At 37.5% G+C, this 17,654-nt stretch overlaps 1 protein-coding gene across 9 annotated transcripts in view; it reads left to right on the forward strand.

The window, feature by feature from the left end:
* Positions 1-17,654, forward strand: part of Grm5 (glutamate metabotropic receptor 5) — a 574,875-nt gene that overhangs the window by 540,616 nt on the left and 16,605 nt on the right. For 5 of the 9 annotated variants that reach the window (XM_039096032.2, XM_017588778.3, XM_006229659.5 and 2 more), the window contains one exon: positions 14,333-14,428. The exons of the other annotated variants lie outside the window; for them this stretch is intronic. In XM_039096032.2, the coding sequence (XP_038951960.1) occupies positions 14,333-14,428 (96 nt within the window). The remainder of the gene's footprint in view (positions 1-14,332; positions 14,429-17,654) is intronic. 9 annotated transcript variants of the gene reach the window in all.

Genomic DNA, 17,654 nt, shown 5'->3' on the forward strand with positions numbered 1-17,654 from the left:
CCTTTCCCTAGGTTTCTGCATCAAGAAAGATCTCTGCCTTTCTTCAGTCTTTCAGCCATCCTTTTTCAGTTTCATTTTCTAAGACATGCTTCCTAAGGCCTCTGCACTCACGTAACAAAGCATTCTGCAGTTCTTGTATTTTGTTAGGTAGTAATCATGGTGCTGAACCTGGTGACTGATATAAGAAGAAAGAAACGCGGGCTAGGGAGATGACTCCATGGATACAGTGCTTGCCACACTAGCAAGAGGACCTGAGTTAAGATCTCATTCCCCACAGTAGCATACATCTCTAATCCCAGTGCTAATAGGACAGAGACAGTAGCAACCTTGGAGTTCACTGGCAAGGCAGTCTACTCAATTCGTGAGCTACATGTTTGAAAAGAGACCCTGTCTCAAACAAAAAGAGATGGGAAATTTTTGAGGAAGACACTGATTATCAACCTGTAGCCTCCAAATGCATCCCCCCCACCCCAAACACACACATAAGAACAAATTCTCATCAAGCTCCTTCAAAGTACTATGTGTTATCATGGCAAACCATCATTTACACCAATGGAAACTGAGACTCAGAAGTCTGCCTTCTAGGACTGTAGCCCTTATGAAAGTTGACCCAGTTTTAATTCACAGCTGTCTCTTTTACCTTTCTCTTCATCCCTTAAGTAAATGATGCTCCAGATGGTTTGAGAAAAGGGACCTGGCATAAGTTTTAATTATCTATTCTTTATAGAAGAAGTTTACACTGAACATAGCATGACAAAAAAGGGATGAATTAAGTACCTGCTTTCCTTTGGTAAATAAGTAATAGCAAAACAGAAACAGTGTGGACCCTCTGCTGCTTTCTGTTTCCGAAATGTAGGTGTTCCGAAAAGTCAGCTGTGGTCTGTAGTTCCTTCCTACTAAGCCAGCTTCTTTGAAGAATCCAACTCTGGTTACATTCTCAGTTGTCAAGTGTCTTCTTTCCTTGAGCTCTTTCTGATGGTCTACAAACGGAATCCTGCCAACTTCCGTATAATTAAAATTCGTTCTTTTTTTTTAATCAGATGAACACTTCTCTAATGACTTTTTTCTTTCTATGTTTTTAATTGATGTAATAAATTCTTCTATTTTACATTCTTAAAAGGACATTATGCTTAAATTTTATTTACCTTCAACTTTACCAATCAGATAATAGAAAATACAGTGTTGCTTTTAACTCTGTCATTTTTCCATTTTTCGTTTTCCTTTTTTTCTTTCCTTTTGTGTGTGATCTGTTATCTTAGTTACTTTTCTGTTACCGTAAAATATACACCATGAGGAAGGCAATTAATAAAATTAGCAATTTGTTCCAGGGCTTGCTTAAAATTCAGAGGTTTAGTCCCTGAACACCTGAACACCGTAGTGGGGAGCATGAGAGCAGGCAGGCAGGCATGGGGCTGGAGCAATAGCTGAGAGCTTGCATGCTGACACAAGAACCAGAGTCAGAAAGACAGAGAGAGACTAGTAATAACATGGGCTTTGTAAACCTCAAAATCCATCCCCAGTAATAATCGTCCATTTTTGCCACCCTTCCTACGTCTTTGCAAACAGTTTCATCAACTGCAGAACAAGCATTCCAATGTATAAGCTCCATCAAAAATATGGGAGCCATTCTCATTCAAACCAAACAGTTGCGTATGTGTGGGTGTGCACTGAAACCTCGGAACAGCAGTGGTTTGGGATGAATAGGAATGAAGTAATAAATATAGCATGAATAGTTCTACTACACAAGGAATTAATGTTCTGAGAACAAGAATGAACAACTTGAAATTATCATAAAGTTGAAACAAGATTGAAATTTTGAGCTGTGAGCAAACCGCCCATTGTAATTGAAATAAGACAGGAAAAAGAAATGAAGATAAGAAAGTCTGGCATCTAGATAGCTAGTGAGCAAAGTTCAGTTTTTATATTTTTTACTGTCTGTAACTGGAAGCTTCGGAGTTGTTACACGAAAGTAGAGAGTAGCATGAAAGTGGAGAGTAGAAAGTTAGAGAGTAACCTGGTGTTTGTATATAAAATAAAGTAGAAAGAAGTGGTAGATGTTTGGTGTACATTATAATAATGGGTAAAATATTATAATGCATTCTACTAACTAGTGCAATTACAGAACTTAATGGTTGATTGGATGTGGTATGCAATAGAGAAAATTAAGAGAAGAGTTAATGTTTACCCTGTAAATAAGAGGACTGAAGTAATATATCTTAACTTTCTTATCTTAGGAAAGATATGAAAAGTAAAATCAAGAATTGAGTTTGGATGTATTAATAATATGTTCTCTGATTTCAAAGTGGAAGTGAAGGACGAAAACTGCAACAAAGGAATTAGGATAGCTGTGTAATTTTAGCAATGATCAGAATCAATGAAGAAAGATGGGATGTGGGGGAAAATGTAAACAAGTAAACACTTTGAAAAGGATGGAGTCTGTTGGAAAATCTCAAAAGTTATTTTCAGAGACTGTGAACTAGACCATCCCAATTTTTTTCTGGAAAAAAATTGATGTAAAGGCCAGAGAATTTGGGTTTGAAGTATTGTTTGGTAGAACAAAGAACAGAGAGTAAAGACATAGAAATAATGTGGGTATGTTAGCATTATCTGATCCACTAGAGACTTGAATGACGTTAGATCATAAAAGGGAAAGGGGAGTTCAAATATGAAGTACTTGTCATCACCTCCAGTCACAGAGAAATCAAGATAAATAGCAAAGAGTTTCATTCACTATTAAACCAAAAAGATAAAGAAAAAAAGGAAGCACAAAGTTACAGCAAATCATTTTAAATAAGATCTCTCAATCTCCGAAGACCCAGATAGAAGTTCAAATGGCATCCATCTTTCATGTTCAGATCTTGAATTCAATAACACAAACTTTATTGAAATCTTCAAATTACTTTTATGGTGATGAGAGTCTCATAACCAAAGACCACGCTGGCATCAACCACACTGTGAACATGTGAGTCTGGGTTTCGTAAACACACTCACTTGCTTGTTTATGCAAGTCTCATGTTCCTACACACATTGACACTACACAGCCATTACAGGTTTCTAAACTCGTGAGTACAGAAAGAGGCAAAAATCTTAGAGCTTGGCAGCCTTCTCATGGACAGGACATACCTAGACCAAGAGACACTACCAACTATGCATACATAGACTGTTGCTGACGGGTATGTGATAAACAGGGCCCCTAGAGGGCAGCACAGCCCCATAGAATTAGAGATGTCCAAAGTAGATGGGAGAGGGTTTATGGGGCTCTTCCCCTTTGGAGAAAAGTGAAAGCAGTACACACATTTATGGAGAAAGAACCAAGGAAACCCCAGTGAATTTTAAAAGTTCAGTAATCTAAGGGGGAAGGAATTGTAAGTTAGGGACCAGGCATAAAAAATAGACTTTCAGAGGAAATGGCTAGATGCTTGTCAGAGTAAGACCCTCTGCTTGGTGAATCTTGTTACCCAGGCAATAATAAATTAATATCATTTGCTGGAGAATATTTTTCATCATAACATCTGATGAGGTTAGATGATATGTTTTTAAAGGATAGCACTAGGAATGTAGCTGAGTGTTAGAAGACACCCTTATAGTGAACAGAGCTCTGGATTCCATTAAAGTTCAGAAACTTTTTGTTTCTGAATAAAATACTGTCCCACCCAGAGTCAGTGACTCTCCTTAAAGTAGACCCAGAGATAAAAGCAACAGCATCAGTAACAAGTTGTAGCTATAAGCATTTGTGGGAGTCACAGAACATATACCAAACGTAAAATGGAGGGAATCTTATCAAAAGCAACAGGAATGGAACAATATCAATGAAAGCTAAGGAGATGGGGCAATCCTAGTTGTGGTATTTGTTTTTTGTTTGTTTGTTTGTTGTTTGTTTTTTTTGTTATTGATTTTGTTGTTCAATTCTCTTTAGTTGCTGCTAGCCCTTTTCTGAAATTATCCACCATTGTTTCATTTTTTACTCACTTACTTTTCTACCCAGGTGGGGAATAATTGGAACCCCAGCAGAATGTGTTTGTTGTAGACACTGAGATAGAATGATGTCTCTGATCTGTTGGAATTTACAAAACTGTATTTTACACATGGATAGCCATGTGCAAGCCAGTAAGCTTGGCCAGGATGTTTGCTACCATCTCCTGTTTGTAGTTTTCCTTAGAGAAGAGAAAGACAACAGAGTTCTTTGGGTATACTGTGCCTCATCCCCATGATTAAGAATGTTTTTATCAGAGGGGAAAAGGCCATACTAATTTTTATCACTGAATTTAGGCTTTCATGCCACTTACACACTCATCTTTTTTTTTATATTAAAATATATTTATTTTTTTTTGCTTTTTTTTTATAAAATTTTTTTTTATTAACTTGAGTATTTCTTATATACATTTCAAGTGTTATTCCCTTTCCCGGTTTCCGGGCAAACATCCTCCTCCCCCCTCCCCTTCCTTATGGGTGTTCCCCTCCCAACCCTCCCCGCATTGTCCCCCTCCCCCCAACAGTCTAGTTCACTGGGGGTTCAGTCTTAGCAGGACCCAGGGCTTCCCCTTCCACTGGTGCTCTTACTAGGATATTCATTGCTACCTATGAGGTCAGAGTCCAGGGTCAGTCCATGTATAGTCTTTAGGTAGTGGCTTACTCCCTGGAAGCTCTGGTTGCTTGACATTGTTGTACTTTTGGGGTCTCGAGCCCCTTCAAGCTCTTCCAGTTCTTTCTCTGATTCCTTCAACGGGGGACCTATTCTCAGTTCAGTGGTTTGCTGCTGGCATTCGCCTCTGAATTTGCTGTATTCTGGCTGTGTCTCTCAGGAGCGATCTACATCCGGCTCCTGTCGGTCTGCACTTCTTTGCTTCATCCATCTTGTCTAATTGGGTGGCTGTATATGTATGGGCCACATGTGGGGCAGGCTCTGAATGGGTGTTCCTTCAGTCTCTGTTTTAATCTTTGCCTCTCCCTTCCCTGCCAAGGGTATTCTTTTTCCTCATTTAAAGAAGGAGTGAAGCATTCACATTTTGATCATCCGTCTTGAGTTTCGTTTGTTCTAGGGATCTAGGGTAATTCAAGCATTTGGGCTAATAGCCACTTATCAATGAGTGCATACCATGTATGCCTTTCTGTGATTGGGTTAGCTCACTCAGGATGATATTTTCCAGTTCCAACCATTTGCCTACGAATTTCATAAACTCGTTGTTTTTGATAGCTGAGTAATATTCCATTGTGTAGATGTACCACATTTTCTGCATCCATTCCTCTGTTGAAGGGCATCTGGGTTCTTTCTTACACACTCATCTTAATTATGAAAATTACACACAGTATGCCTCCCAGGCCAGAGTGTGGTCTACCTTCATTGTAGCTTTTTCCATTTCAATTCTAGGAATGTGGTCTTTTCAATAGCAAGTAGGTTGTTGTTGCTCCCTTTGCAAACTCAGTGGGAAACCCCCATCCCCCTCACCCCGATTCTTTGAGGGAGCTCCCCCACCCAACCACCCACTCCTGCCTCCGGCTCTGACATTCCCCTATGCTGGGTATCTAGCCTCTACAGGTCCAAGGGGCTCCCCTCCCATTGAAGCTGGACAAGGCCATTCTCTGCTACACTTGCTGCTGGAGCCATGCGTACTCCATGTGTTTGGTTGGTGGTTTATTCCCTGGGAGCTTTGAGCATTCTGGTTGGTTGATGTTTTTCTTCCTATGAGGTTGCAAACCCTTCAGCTCCTTCAGTCTTCCCCAACCTCCTTTATTGGGGTCCCCTCGCTTAGTAGTATGGTTGGCTGCGAGCATCAGCATCTGTATTGGTCAGGCTCTGACTTATGTCTTTAGTCCTGTTTTCTGAGTATTACTGAATTCATGAGTACATTCTTCCTCTCTATAACTTCCTTTCCAGGCTTGAGTAACTATAGTAACAGTAAGTCTGGCTCTCTTTCCTGTGCTCCTCACACCTTACACACATATATGAACCCAAAATACTCCAATCTCCCTCTTTTACTCCTACCTCACCTTGTTTTGGTTGAAATAAAATGCTTTTTAAAACCTGAGAGAGAGAGAGAGAGAGAGAGAGAGAGAGAGAGAGAGAGAGAGAGAGAAAATGAAGATAGTGCTGAGACACAAGCACAAACCAAGACAATCTAAAAGAAATAATGACAAGATTTTGAAAACAGTTACCTATGTCCTGTGGGTTACATGACTATGGTACTGGTAATATTTGTAGCTAGCATTTGAGTAGGCCGAAATATATATTATTGTTACTAGCTGGTGACTTTGAACAAATTACTTAATTTCTCAGTGTTCTGGGACTTTCTTATAGATAAAATAGAAACAAGAATAGTACTAAAATGATTAAATCAGATGATTAGGGTATGTCTTTAAAATAGAGTGTGTTGTATTGTAGGTGCTAAACAAATACTAACTCATCTTCTCATTATAACCCCAGATTCTCCTTACTCCCAACCCTGGCTGTTCAATTATATGCAAAACATAAGGATAAAATTCCACTGGGAAACAACTCAACTCTATTAGAATAATAAAATTTCCTAAAAATCCCTCAGGTCTGAGATAAATCCAAAAATGGAAATAACATTTAATTAATACTTTTCAGAAATGTTACTGGAGGTTGGCCTTCTACTTGTGGAGTTTCACCTTCTACTTAACATTTACCTATGGACTGAAATGTTCTTCTCCAGGAATATGATGTATACTTGCAAAGCATCTTAGGACTGACTTCTAAATCCATGGCTCTAAGACCTCTTTTGATGGTGAGACAAATGACAACGTTGAAGGAAAGTCCACCATAGAAAGGCAATGACTTAAGATAGATTTTCTCTGAAAACTGTTCTCCATTAAGTGGGATTAAACAATGTCCTCTGGGAATTCTCTAGAAGCTCAATGGAATATAAAATTTAACACATTCCCATAATAATTTTTACTATAATTTATCGAACTGTTCTCCAGTGTGTTGTTTGCTCTTGTTTAGGGTTTTGGAGGAAGGGGACTTTTTTACAACACTGAAAAAGAAAATGTTTGTGAAGCTTATACACATTTATTTATTTTCTAATAACAAATTCCACTGACTAAAATTATTGAGTCAATAAAACCCATTCTCTATATTTGATTGCTTAATTCAACACCTGATGACTTCTTCTTGCAATTTTTTAACAGAACATGGAAAATGTATTCCTGACAGCTTCTTGAATATTTTTTAAGGTTTATGTTCACCTCTGATATTCTTTTATGAAGACTATTAATCATGGTCTTTCTTTGTTTTTAAACTGAATCTTTGAATGAATCAAGTCAGCATTTCACATCTGAGCACAAAGGTCTTTGGTTTCCTTGGTTTTATTTTATTTTCTGTATGTCTAAGTTTATTTATACTTTTCTTTTCGTTTGATTTTCCTCTTTTTTAATTCTTTAATTTTTTTTACAGTCCAGTCATTATCCCCCTCCTAGTCTGCCCTATGACTCTTCCATATCCCATTCCAGTCGTCCCTACCCCCACCCCTCGAAGTCTCCAAGAGGATGTCCCCACCCCCATCCCCAACCCCATCAGACCTCCCCACTCCCTGGGGCCTCAAGTTTCTTGAGGGTTAGGTGCATCTTCTCTAATTGATTCCAAACCGGGCAATCCTCTGCTGTATATGTGTTGGGGGCCTTGTATCAGCTGGTGTATGCTGCCTGGTGGGTGATTCAGTGTCTGAGTGATCTTGGGGATCCAGGTTAGTTGAGACTGCTGGTCTTCCTATGAGGTCACCCTCTCTTCATTTTTTAATTCTTGAAAATTTTATACATTTATACAATAAAATACAATCATATCCTCCCCTTATTTCCTCTTCCAACTTTCTTCATATTGCCCTTTCTATAACTGAGTACGGAATGTACGCAGTTCGTGGAATATTTGTTAGCCATTTTAATGTATTTTTTTCTTATGCTTAAGGGCCAGAAAGTTACTCAGCAATGACATACTTGTGACAGCTTTTAAAATTTGGCCTCACTCTTTCTAAACAGAAGGCTATTGATGCTTTTCTGTCTGTCTTCATCTGGAATTTTTTTCTCATCAATTTTATTTGGGAAGTTTGTCTTGGACTGTCCTTGGACACTCCTGGAAATAATTTGGAGTTCTGGAGTCTTGCATTGCTCATCCCTATGTGTCTTATAACGCAGTGCTGTGTCACTTACCAATGCCCATTTTGAAGACTTTAAGTTTCTGTACTTTTCTGCCTTGGTGAACTCCAGGGGATGAAATGGCATTTTGTTTGTGTGTTGAAGAAGCCTGAAGAGTGGCTTTTTTCTCTACTTGGCCATTATGTAGTCAAATTTGACCTTTGAAAAAATAAAGTTGTATTGTCCTCAAAGCCTAGATCTATTAAGCCCACACTGTAGCCTTCATGTATGACCTTTCTGGTGTCTCAAATGCATTATTAGACTATTTAAGTAAGTTGTTCTCAGCATAAAATGAGGGAAGATATTAGTAAAGGCACCGTGCTTTGAGTGTAGAATACTGTTTCTAGTCCACTTCTAAGACTCATCACCTGTGAGACCCTGGATACAAAGGTGGAATTCAAAGGCTTTTTTGGCCACAAACTCTTGGTTTAAAGGATGGGGAGCTTTCAGAAGAAATCATATGAGTCAGGAAACCTTTTGTATAAGACTGTAATTGTTAACCAATTATACAAGATGTCACAGTTTATCTCATCTTAAGAATGGCTGGATCCAGATGAAATCCACAGAATACAGGAAGCTCAAGTAGAAGGATGACCAAAATGTAGATGTTCCTATTCCTTCTTAAAAGAGGAAAAAAATATCCATAGGAGGGGATATGGAAGCAAAGTTTAGAACAGCAACTCAAGAGCCTGACCCACATGTGGCCCATATATACACAGCCACCAAAACTAGATAAGATTGAGGAAGCTAGAGAATGCATGCTGAATGGGACTGGATATAGATCTCTCCTGAGAGACACATCCAGAGCATTCCAATACAGAGGGCAATGATAGCAGCAAACCACCAAACTGAGAATAGGACCCCCTTGGGGGGAATTAGAGGAAGCATTAAAACAGTTGAAGGAGCTTGCAACCCTATAAAAACAACAATGCCAACCAACTAGCGCTTCCAGGGACTAAACCACTACCGAAAAACTATACATGGACTGACCCAGGGCTCCAACTGCATATGTAGCAGAGAATAGCCTTGTTGTGGCACTAGTGGAAGGGGAAGCCCTTGGTCCTGCCAAGGTTGGACCCCTAGTACAGGGGAATATGGGGGGAGGGGTAATAAGGGGGATGTATAGGGGGAACACCCTTATGGGGGAGGGGGAGGGGAGGGAATGGGAGGTTATGGACAGGAAACTGGGAAGGGAATAACGTTTGAAATGTAAGTAAAGAAATTTATCTAACAAAAAAAAAAAAAGAATGGCTGGTGGCTGGATCCAAAGTTAGGATACCTGTGAAGGGAAGAAGCATATTCTATATGAATTTTTCGTATTGTGGTTTCATTATTTGTTCATCCCCTTCTTTTTCTGTTTCCATGCATAATCCATTAACTACCTGATGATCTTAGTTTGTACAGACTATTATTAACACCACAACTGAATGGTTTTTGAAGAAGATTCATTTCTCACAGTCTGGGAGTTGAAAAGATCAAGTACTTCCCACATCTAATGTCTGGTGGAGGTCAACCATGTTTCTTTATGTATTCTTTGAAAATATCATACATATATACAATGTATTTTGATTATATCTATCCCTCAGTGTCCCTCTCCAACTCATGAAAGGACGTCAAAGAATCATTTTAAAAGAATTTTGTTCAATACAAATGATACATTTTGGATTTCAGCATACATTAAAAAAAGGAGGAAGAAAAGTGTTTTCAAATATCTGGCATGTTATTTCTTTGGAAATTCAGGGCTATAGTTCTTTGAATACTATTAAATTTAGTATATTTTATTCTTTGAACAAAATTTTAGCCATTTAAATAATAGAATGTGAGGAATTTAAAAATAATGATAATTTGAATTGTTAGAATTTCTTTTCTGTGTGTCCCTACCTGGTGGAAGTAGGATGGGAATCCTCTGCCATCTCTGCTTTCAAGGCATGAATCCCATTTGTGAGAGATCCAACACAACACTGTTATACTATAGATTAAGATGTCATACACTTTTGAGGGATTATAAACAAATGGACACTAGAACTGTCCAAATTTGTTATTGTATACTTTCACTGACATGATTACAGTTCATCTATTTTCCTCTCACTGATAATTACTCTTACTTCATTGATTAATCTGAGAACACATAACATGAATGTGATAAACTTCCTTTTTTATATAAATATGTCTCCATAATTTAGTTCTTTTATTATTCATGGCATTTATTCAGGTCATTGGTTGACAAATAGTATCACCTATAAATGATGTTTAGCAATGTCAGAAGCATAGAGAAGCAAGCAGTAACTAAAATAGTCAAAGCCCATGCCTTCAAAGACTTAACCTTTTGTTACAGATATTACTGAGAAAAGTAAGCAATAGAATAAAGAACAAAGTAAGATAATATTTGTATTATAGAAATACTCCTGGGAAAAGCAGAAAATAGTAACAGAAAATAAGACATGAGGTTTGTTCTTGAATGTGGTGGATGTAGTAGAGTGTACTGACCTTTGAACAAAATTTTGCGAAGGGTAAGGTAATGATCAAGTAGGAAAATATTCTCTACCTTCTTCTTCCCCCCTACAATTATCTTATTTCAAAGCTCTACATGATTAATTTCTTTACTTAAACATCTTTATCTTTTCCTAATCCTAAAACTCTTGACCCATCTCTCTAAAGTTATTTCAGTTGGGCTAGGATAAGACTCAGTATTAGGGCACTGTCCTAGCATGGGTAGGTCTCTAGCTCCAAGGTTCAGCACTATGAAACAAAATAAAGCAAATAATAGCAACAAATTCCTGTTAGAGATTTGACACCTCCTAGAGTAAAATTTCCATTTCCTTTTATTCATTCAGAGAATGTTTCTTCAGTGGCTATGTGACATAAGTAGTATGCTGTTGCTTTATATACTCTGAACAATTCTCTGGGTCCCTACATTTATGCCTAAATAATCTTAAAAATCCCCTTTTATTCCTTTACTTACTGACATGAAAATCCTTTGTATAAGTAAGTGAGGGTGTGGGTGTGGGTATGGGTGTGGGTGTGTGTTCAGACGTCAACCTGAACTTGTTCAAAGTCCTATGACTTACATGGTAGGTTAGTCTGGATACCACTGAGTCAAAAGCATCATTCTCCACTCCACTTCTCCAGTATTGAGATTACACTCATAAATACTACATATGCTTTTTGCATGGGTGCTGGGAATCTAACCAAGGATTTCATTGTATTGGAATCATCTTAACAACTGAATAACTCCACAGACTTTTATAATTTTCTGTGACTTTGAGTGACTTCTATAAGTACATCAAATGTTCCTCACACAGTAACTATTTTTGTATTTTGTTAACCATAGAAGATGCTTTTCTTTAATATTATCTTCCCAAGTTGAGGCATACTTATCTTCTTAAAAAAGAAGAAATACGTGTACATCTTTAATAAAGAATATTTAAAAGGTTTTATTTTGAGTAAATGCTAAGTTAGGTGTTTGGTAACTCAAAAAAGTTAGGAAAAAGGGAGCAGCCTGAACTGTATTAGTTTAACTTATGTTAGATACAAAGTGACCTTAAAGTTCTAAAACTCTGTAGTATTTTTTATTACCAAAATATATTTTTGTTGTTGTTTGTTAGGGTGATTTCTTATACTTTTATGTATCTCATTTTTATTGGGGAGGGTGCTACTTGTTTGGTCGGATAGATGACTGATTGTTCACTTGGTGGTTGCTTACTTAGTTTTTTGTCTATTTGTTTGGTTGTTTCATTTAATGGTTCGCTGGCTGGCTGACTTTATAGATTCATGGATAGATGGATGAATACAGAGATGGACAGATGGGTAGATAGATGGTTGGTTGGCCTATAAAAGTTATTATCAAAACAGTTTAGGCTTTCATAGAATATACTGTTTAGAATATATTTAAAATTGTATAAATGAATACTACATGTATGATGACATGAGGGAAATGAACATGGAAACAAGAATAAAAGTCCAAAAACTAATAAAAGAGAGAGAAGGGGAGATAGCAAGAAAGAAATGATAGAGTATGGAAGACAGACACAGAGAGGTGTTTAGAATATATTTAAAATTGTATAAATGAATACTACATGTATGATGACATGAGGGAAATGAACATGGAAATAAGAATAAAAGTCCAAAAACTAATAAAAGAGAGAGAAGGGGAGATAGCAAGAAAGAAATGATAGAGTATGGAAGACAGACACAGAGAGGTGATGGGGATGGAAACAGCAATGTAAAGCCAAAAACCTAGTGAGAAAAAGGCATAAGCAGGAGATAGGGTGATAAATGAGTAGATATTTTCCAACATTAGTGAAGAATTTAAGTGATTGTCCAGCCTTTAACCTAACAAGATTTTCAAAAATAACCTAACAAAACTTTCAAAAAGTTCTTCTTGTGAGAATAGAAAGACCATTAACAAATGTAATACTCCAATAATGACATTTTGGTTGGAACTGTACAGTAATGTTTTGGTTGCGCTATCCAATTCACAAATAAATACCAAATATTTAGTACTTACATATGAAGTGTTGTCCAATGACAGCTTACCTTCTAAAATATTTCTTTAATAAAATAGCTATTGGTCCTTCTGCCTTTGCCCCATGTTGTCTTTCCTCAAACAAGTTCTTTCTTCTTAAAGACCTTCTTATACAGTTACTTATAACTCCTTTTTCTTTTCCTATCATTCTGTGAATCTGCTAAGGCAAGATATGATGATTATTTCTCCTTGCATCTAAAAATACACCCACTGCTTATTGATTATAGATACTCAACTAACATGTAGTTCATAAATTAATCCATAACCTCTATTGAGTTTGAGATAATAAACACTTTTAATTCAAATACAAAATACTCTTAATACTTTGGAAGAGAAAAACCTAATATCTCTACCTTAGCATTAAAATTATCTTAATGACATGATATTTTGTTTTATGTTCTTTTACTTGTGAGACAGCAGTAACAGAATCTGAAGAGAACAGGACTCAACTAGGGTTAAGAAATCCTCACATGGTAACTCCCTTTCTCATTGCCTGGTGAAGACTAAGAATCATGCCAAGTCCCATGAAAAAAGTGAAGTATATATTCTCAACCATTGTATCTTGCAAGCTACACTGAAAGTTGTTTTCTGTTGGCTTGGCTGGTAAACTGGGCAGAGTGTGTTAAAACACTCTCACTCTTCTCATTTGGAAGCAAGGCAAACTGTTTCTTCTCTTACCTTACATATTTAGAACAGTGAGTAAGAAACTATTTCTACACCAGAACTCCATCTCAAAAGAGCTCTCAGAAGGGTTCATCTAGCACACACTGTAGATTCATATTAAAGAGATGTCATTACTCATTTTAGAAAAAACAGCTTGTAGCCTCCCTGGGGAGGTGAGTGATTGGTTCTGTGACAAAATGTATTTGAGCAACACACCAAATTTTGGGCTACCCAAAACTGGCCCACAAAAGAAAAAGAAAGACATAAATTTTTAAGGAACTTTTAATATGTTATATATATATATATATATATATATATATATATATATGGAGAGAGAAATGCCAGTTTTTAATATTGCCAGTATGTCCATAAATATTCAGATATGGTATATCTCAATAAGGAGGAAGATTGACAGAGTTTAGTTGAGAAAGCTTGATGGTGAAAGGCTAAATTTGGGTTCTAAGCTTACACTTTGCATTCAATGTTCAGATGAACCACCTACTTATTGTCTTTTGTCAATTTACTTAATCTTTGCAATTTTACATTTCTTCTTCAGTAACATGGAAATAACCATAACAGAGCCTCTGTCACAGGACCGCTGACAGGATTAAATTTAGGTAAAGCTTTAGTACAGAGTCTGATGCATGGTAAGCACTAAACAAATCTTTACTGATTAATTATCATCTCTTCTAGATGCTAGACATTGAGTTCTCCTTATCATTTACTAACAGATGTAATAAATTTAAAGATCAATCTGTTATGTTAAGGGTATATTTTATGAGAGTTAATCCCAAAGTAACAAAATCTTTCCTGATTTTCCCATATACCATTGACATTATCAAGTAAATATCAGAGGTCATCTCCCACTACAGTGAGAAGCAGAAATCCTTGTTTTGGTGTGGGATGACCATGTTTGCAATCACGGCTCTTCCTCAGCCTAGAGGTTAAGCACACAATCACATCTTTCTGTTTGCTCCTGTCCTTGTTCATGCTTACCAGGTACAAAGACAGGAGACTGGCCCAGCACAAGTCGGAAATAGAGTGTTTCACCCCCAAAGGGAGTATGGGGAATGGTGGGAGAGCAACAATGAGCAGGTAAGACAACTGTGAGTGGCCTGAGGTGGTGTGAAATAAATGTATGCAAGCTAGAGGAAGAGGCGGCTCCCTGGTCTGGGTCCTTACACAATTATGCATCCCATCCAGTAAGTCCAATGTGGGCCACCATTGGTTCGTTGTTTGTGTTTGATCTGCAAAATCTATGCCGTCTTCATGTCAACTAATGGGAGCCTCCTGTCCCAGACGCTGCTGTTTCTTAGGGTTGTGCGCTTTGCATGTCTGAAGCCTTAGCTAACAGTCAGTTCTTCAATGGATTTTAATTTATTGGCTAAACAGTTCTGGAGTTTGCAAAGTAGAAGATATTGGAGGAAATTTATATTTTAGGAATATCCAACCGTTTAATGAAACAAATGCAAAAGACTAGGACTGGATTTGAGGGAAGGGTTACAATTGAGAGAACGTTGAGCTAGGTAATTAATGTGAGTTACTTTGAATGTAATATATATCAGCCAAGAGCAAAGCCAAAGTTCAACTAGTGAACTATAATGAAAGAGACATTTCTTGAACTGAAATCAGGAAAGCTAATCCTCCTCTGGCTACTATAGCTTTGCAGCTCCTTGACTTTGTTGTGTTGGTGGTGAAATTTCCTATCGCTGTGCTCTGCATGTTTCTTTGTACGAGGGACTTCCAACTGAGTTGTACCCTGTGGAATGGGGTACTTGGAACTATCAGCAACAACTGAGCTGTGTTGCATGAAATGAACGTGCTTTATATGCATGCAACTGCGTTTTAAGAAAGGGGCTCTAGAGACATAGGCAATCAGAGTTGTATTAAACAGTCCCAAAATGCTGGAAAAACTGTGTACTGAGAAATCACCTCATTGTGAGCTAACTCTCCTGTTCTATTTTTTGGGGTCATTTCTCAATTCAACTGTAGTATGGAGCTGTTCAAAGGAAAACTGTTGCAGATTGTCGTTTATTTGTGAAATGAGGAAGTTCAGAAAATAATGTGGCCATTTGTCTGTGCATGTGCTGAGAGCTTGAGGCCAGCTGTGTAATCAGAAGTTAAGACTGTTGACTCCTGTTGAAATTTTACCTCCGAAAAATTCTGTTTGCTTCCTCAGTGGTGGGATCTTTCCCATTTTCAGAATAATGGCTCACATCTATCAAGAACCACTACACTGCATCACTGCTGGAATCTATTCATGGCAGTCTGTGACAATGGTTTCAGGAACTGTGTGGTTACTATCAGAGAAGCCATAGCTAAGAGCCTAACAAATCAGGTTCATGACTCTCAAAGACAATGCAATGAGTGTGTACACATATAGGTCCTTATGTCTATATACAGTTTTCTGCCCTTAATCTTTTATTACAGATATCTCTGGGTCTTAACAGATAGTTTTCTGGAATTGATTTAACAGACTGCATTTCAGATCCTGATTTTACTTTCACTTAGATAATACAAAATGGTATAAGTTCTGTCCTTGTAAAATAAGCCAGCAGCTCTGGAGTAGCATACACAAGAGAACACTGATTACATCTAATGAAAGCTGGATAGTTCTGTCCAGAGTGGCTTCCGATATAAAGCCTGGAACTGGAATTCCACATCCAGTACATGTGACTGCCTATCAAGCAAACAAGAGAAAATCATGGGTATGCAACCCCAGACTTTTTCATCTCACAGTATTTCAATTTAGCCAGATTATAACTGACATTTCAAAATAAACTACACATCTGGAAGATTCTGTGATGCTACTTAGGATGAGCACTAAATCCCATTTATTCCATTCCATGGCCTCAGGAATTTTTAATCAACATCTAGAACTCTCAGGTCTAGTCAGTCCAGAGATTGGATTTCCATAAGGTTGCTGTGACTAATCATAAAAATTGGAACACAAAAAGAATAGGCTATCAAGTGTGGGAGCATATCCAATAGAGCGTCTCATGGTCAGATTCAGAGGTACAGAGGTGGCTATTTCAATATGTACTCCAGGAGTAGTCCACACTTTTCTACAACACCAAAATAATGTTCAGGTTTTGTTACTTCACTTCTTTGAGTGTGATCAAGGTAATCACAAGGCTTATTACAAGAAGATGTCCTAAGAGGAAGGGGGAGTAGTCTAAGCTAGAATAAAGGCATTTTGCTGGAAGTAATCCCCTAAATCCGAGAGAGAAGCAGAGGTAATTGGACACAAATAACATTTCATGACAACTTTTCTTCTCACTTCCTTGGGATCAAATAAAAGATTGAGAGAAAGAGAAGAGGAGATGAGAAGAAGATAGAAAAAGGAAAGAAACAATGTATTTTGATGGACAATAATACCTCAGAAGAGGAAAAGACCCAAAATAGCACAAAAAGTAAGGTCAACATTTAAGAGATAAGTGTATTTTCCAAGTTTATACTTGATTTCATAAATACACAGATATAAGGTAGTAATAAGTTTTAAGTGAACAGTAAGAAAAATACATCAAGGTATAAGTAAATTTTATGAAAGCAGTTTTTAAATGAAGAGCTGGTTTACTTGGAAATTTAAGATTTAACAGGAAGAAAAATAGACGTACATTACAAACCTACAGATACTACCCTGGTCAGTTGCCAAGGCTTCCTTTTTTTTCTGTTCTTCCTAAAGTCTCCCCACATCACTACCCAGAGTTGTGGCATGTATTCACACACTACCTTTCCTCTGTAAAGACTTGGACCTGTTTTGTGCTGTTTATTAAACACAGAGTCCCAGTGAAGTACTAAAAAAACACTCAGTTGACCCCCAAAACCCAATAGAGGATTGTACATCTCATATGCTTGGTTTCTTTAGTGAAATTATAGGATAGATAGAAGTGTTCATGTCTGGAATTACTCACCCAGAGTTTGGGAGCTGCTGAAGAGAGTTCAATGATATGGTAGTGACAAGAGATCCAACCATGTCACAACATCTTACATGAGTATATTGCTGGGCCAGAGATAGATGGGCACTATATTCTTTTGTTTTCTCACTGCCTTGTGACAAAATAGCTGATTTAAAGGAAATTAAACAAAGAATAATTTATTTGGCTCACATGTTGAGGTATGGTTGGTCATTATGACAAAGTAAGGGTGGAAGGAAGTTTAGGCAATTGGTCACACTGCATCCACAGTCAAGAAGCAGAGGGTGTTGAGTGCTGGTACTCAGCTTGCTTTCTTATTATGCAGGTTGAAACCTGAGATTACAAAACAGTACCTCCAACATTTAGGGCGATCCTTCCTTATAAGTTAACCTAGTCTTGATAAT

Source organism: Rattus norvegicus, chromosome 1, assembly GCF_036323735.1.
Source record: "Rattus norvegicus strain BN/NHsdMcwi chromosome 1, GRCr8, whole genome shotgun sequence".
Taxonomy (NCBI): Eukaryota; Metazoa; Chordata; class Mammalia; order Rodentia; family Muridae; genus Rattus; species Rattus norvegicus.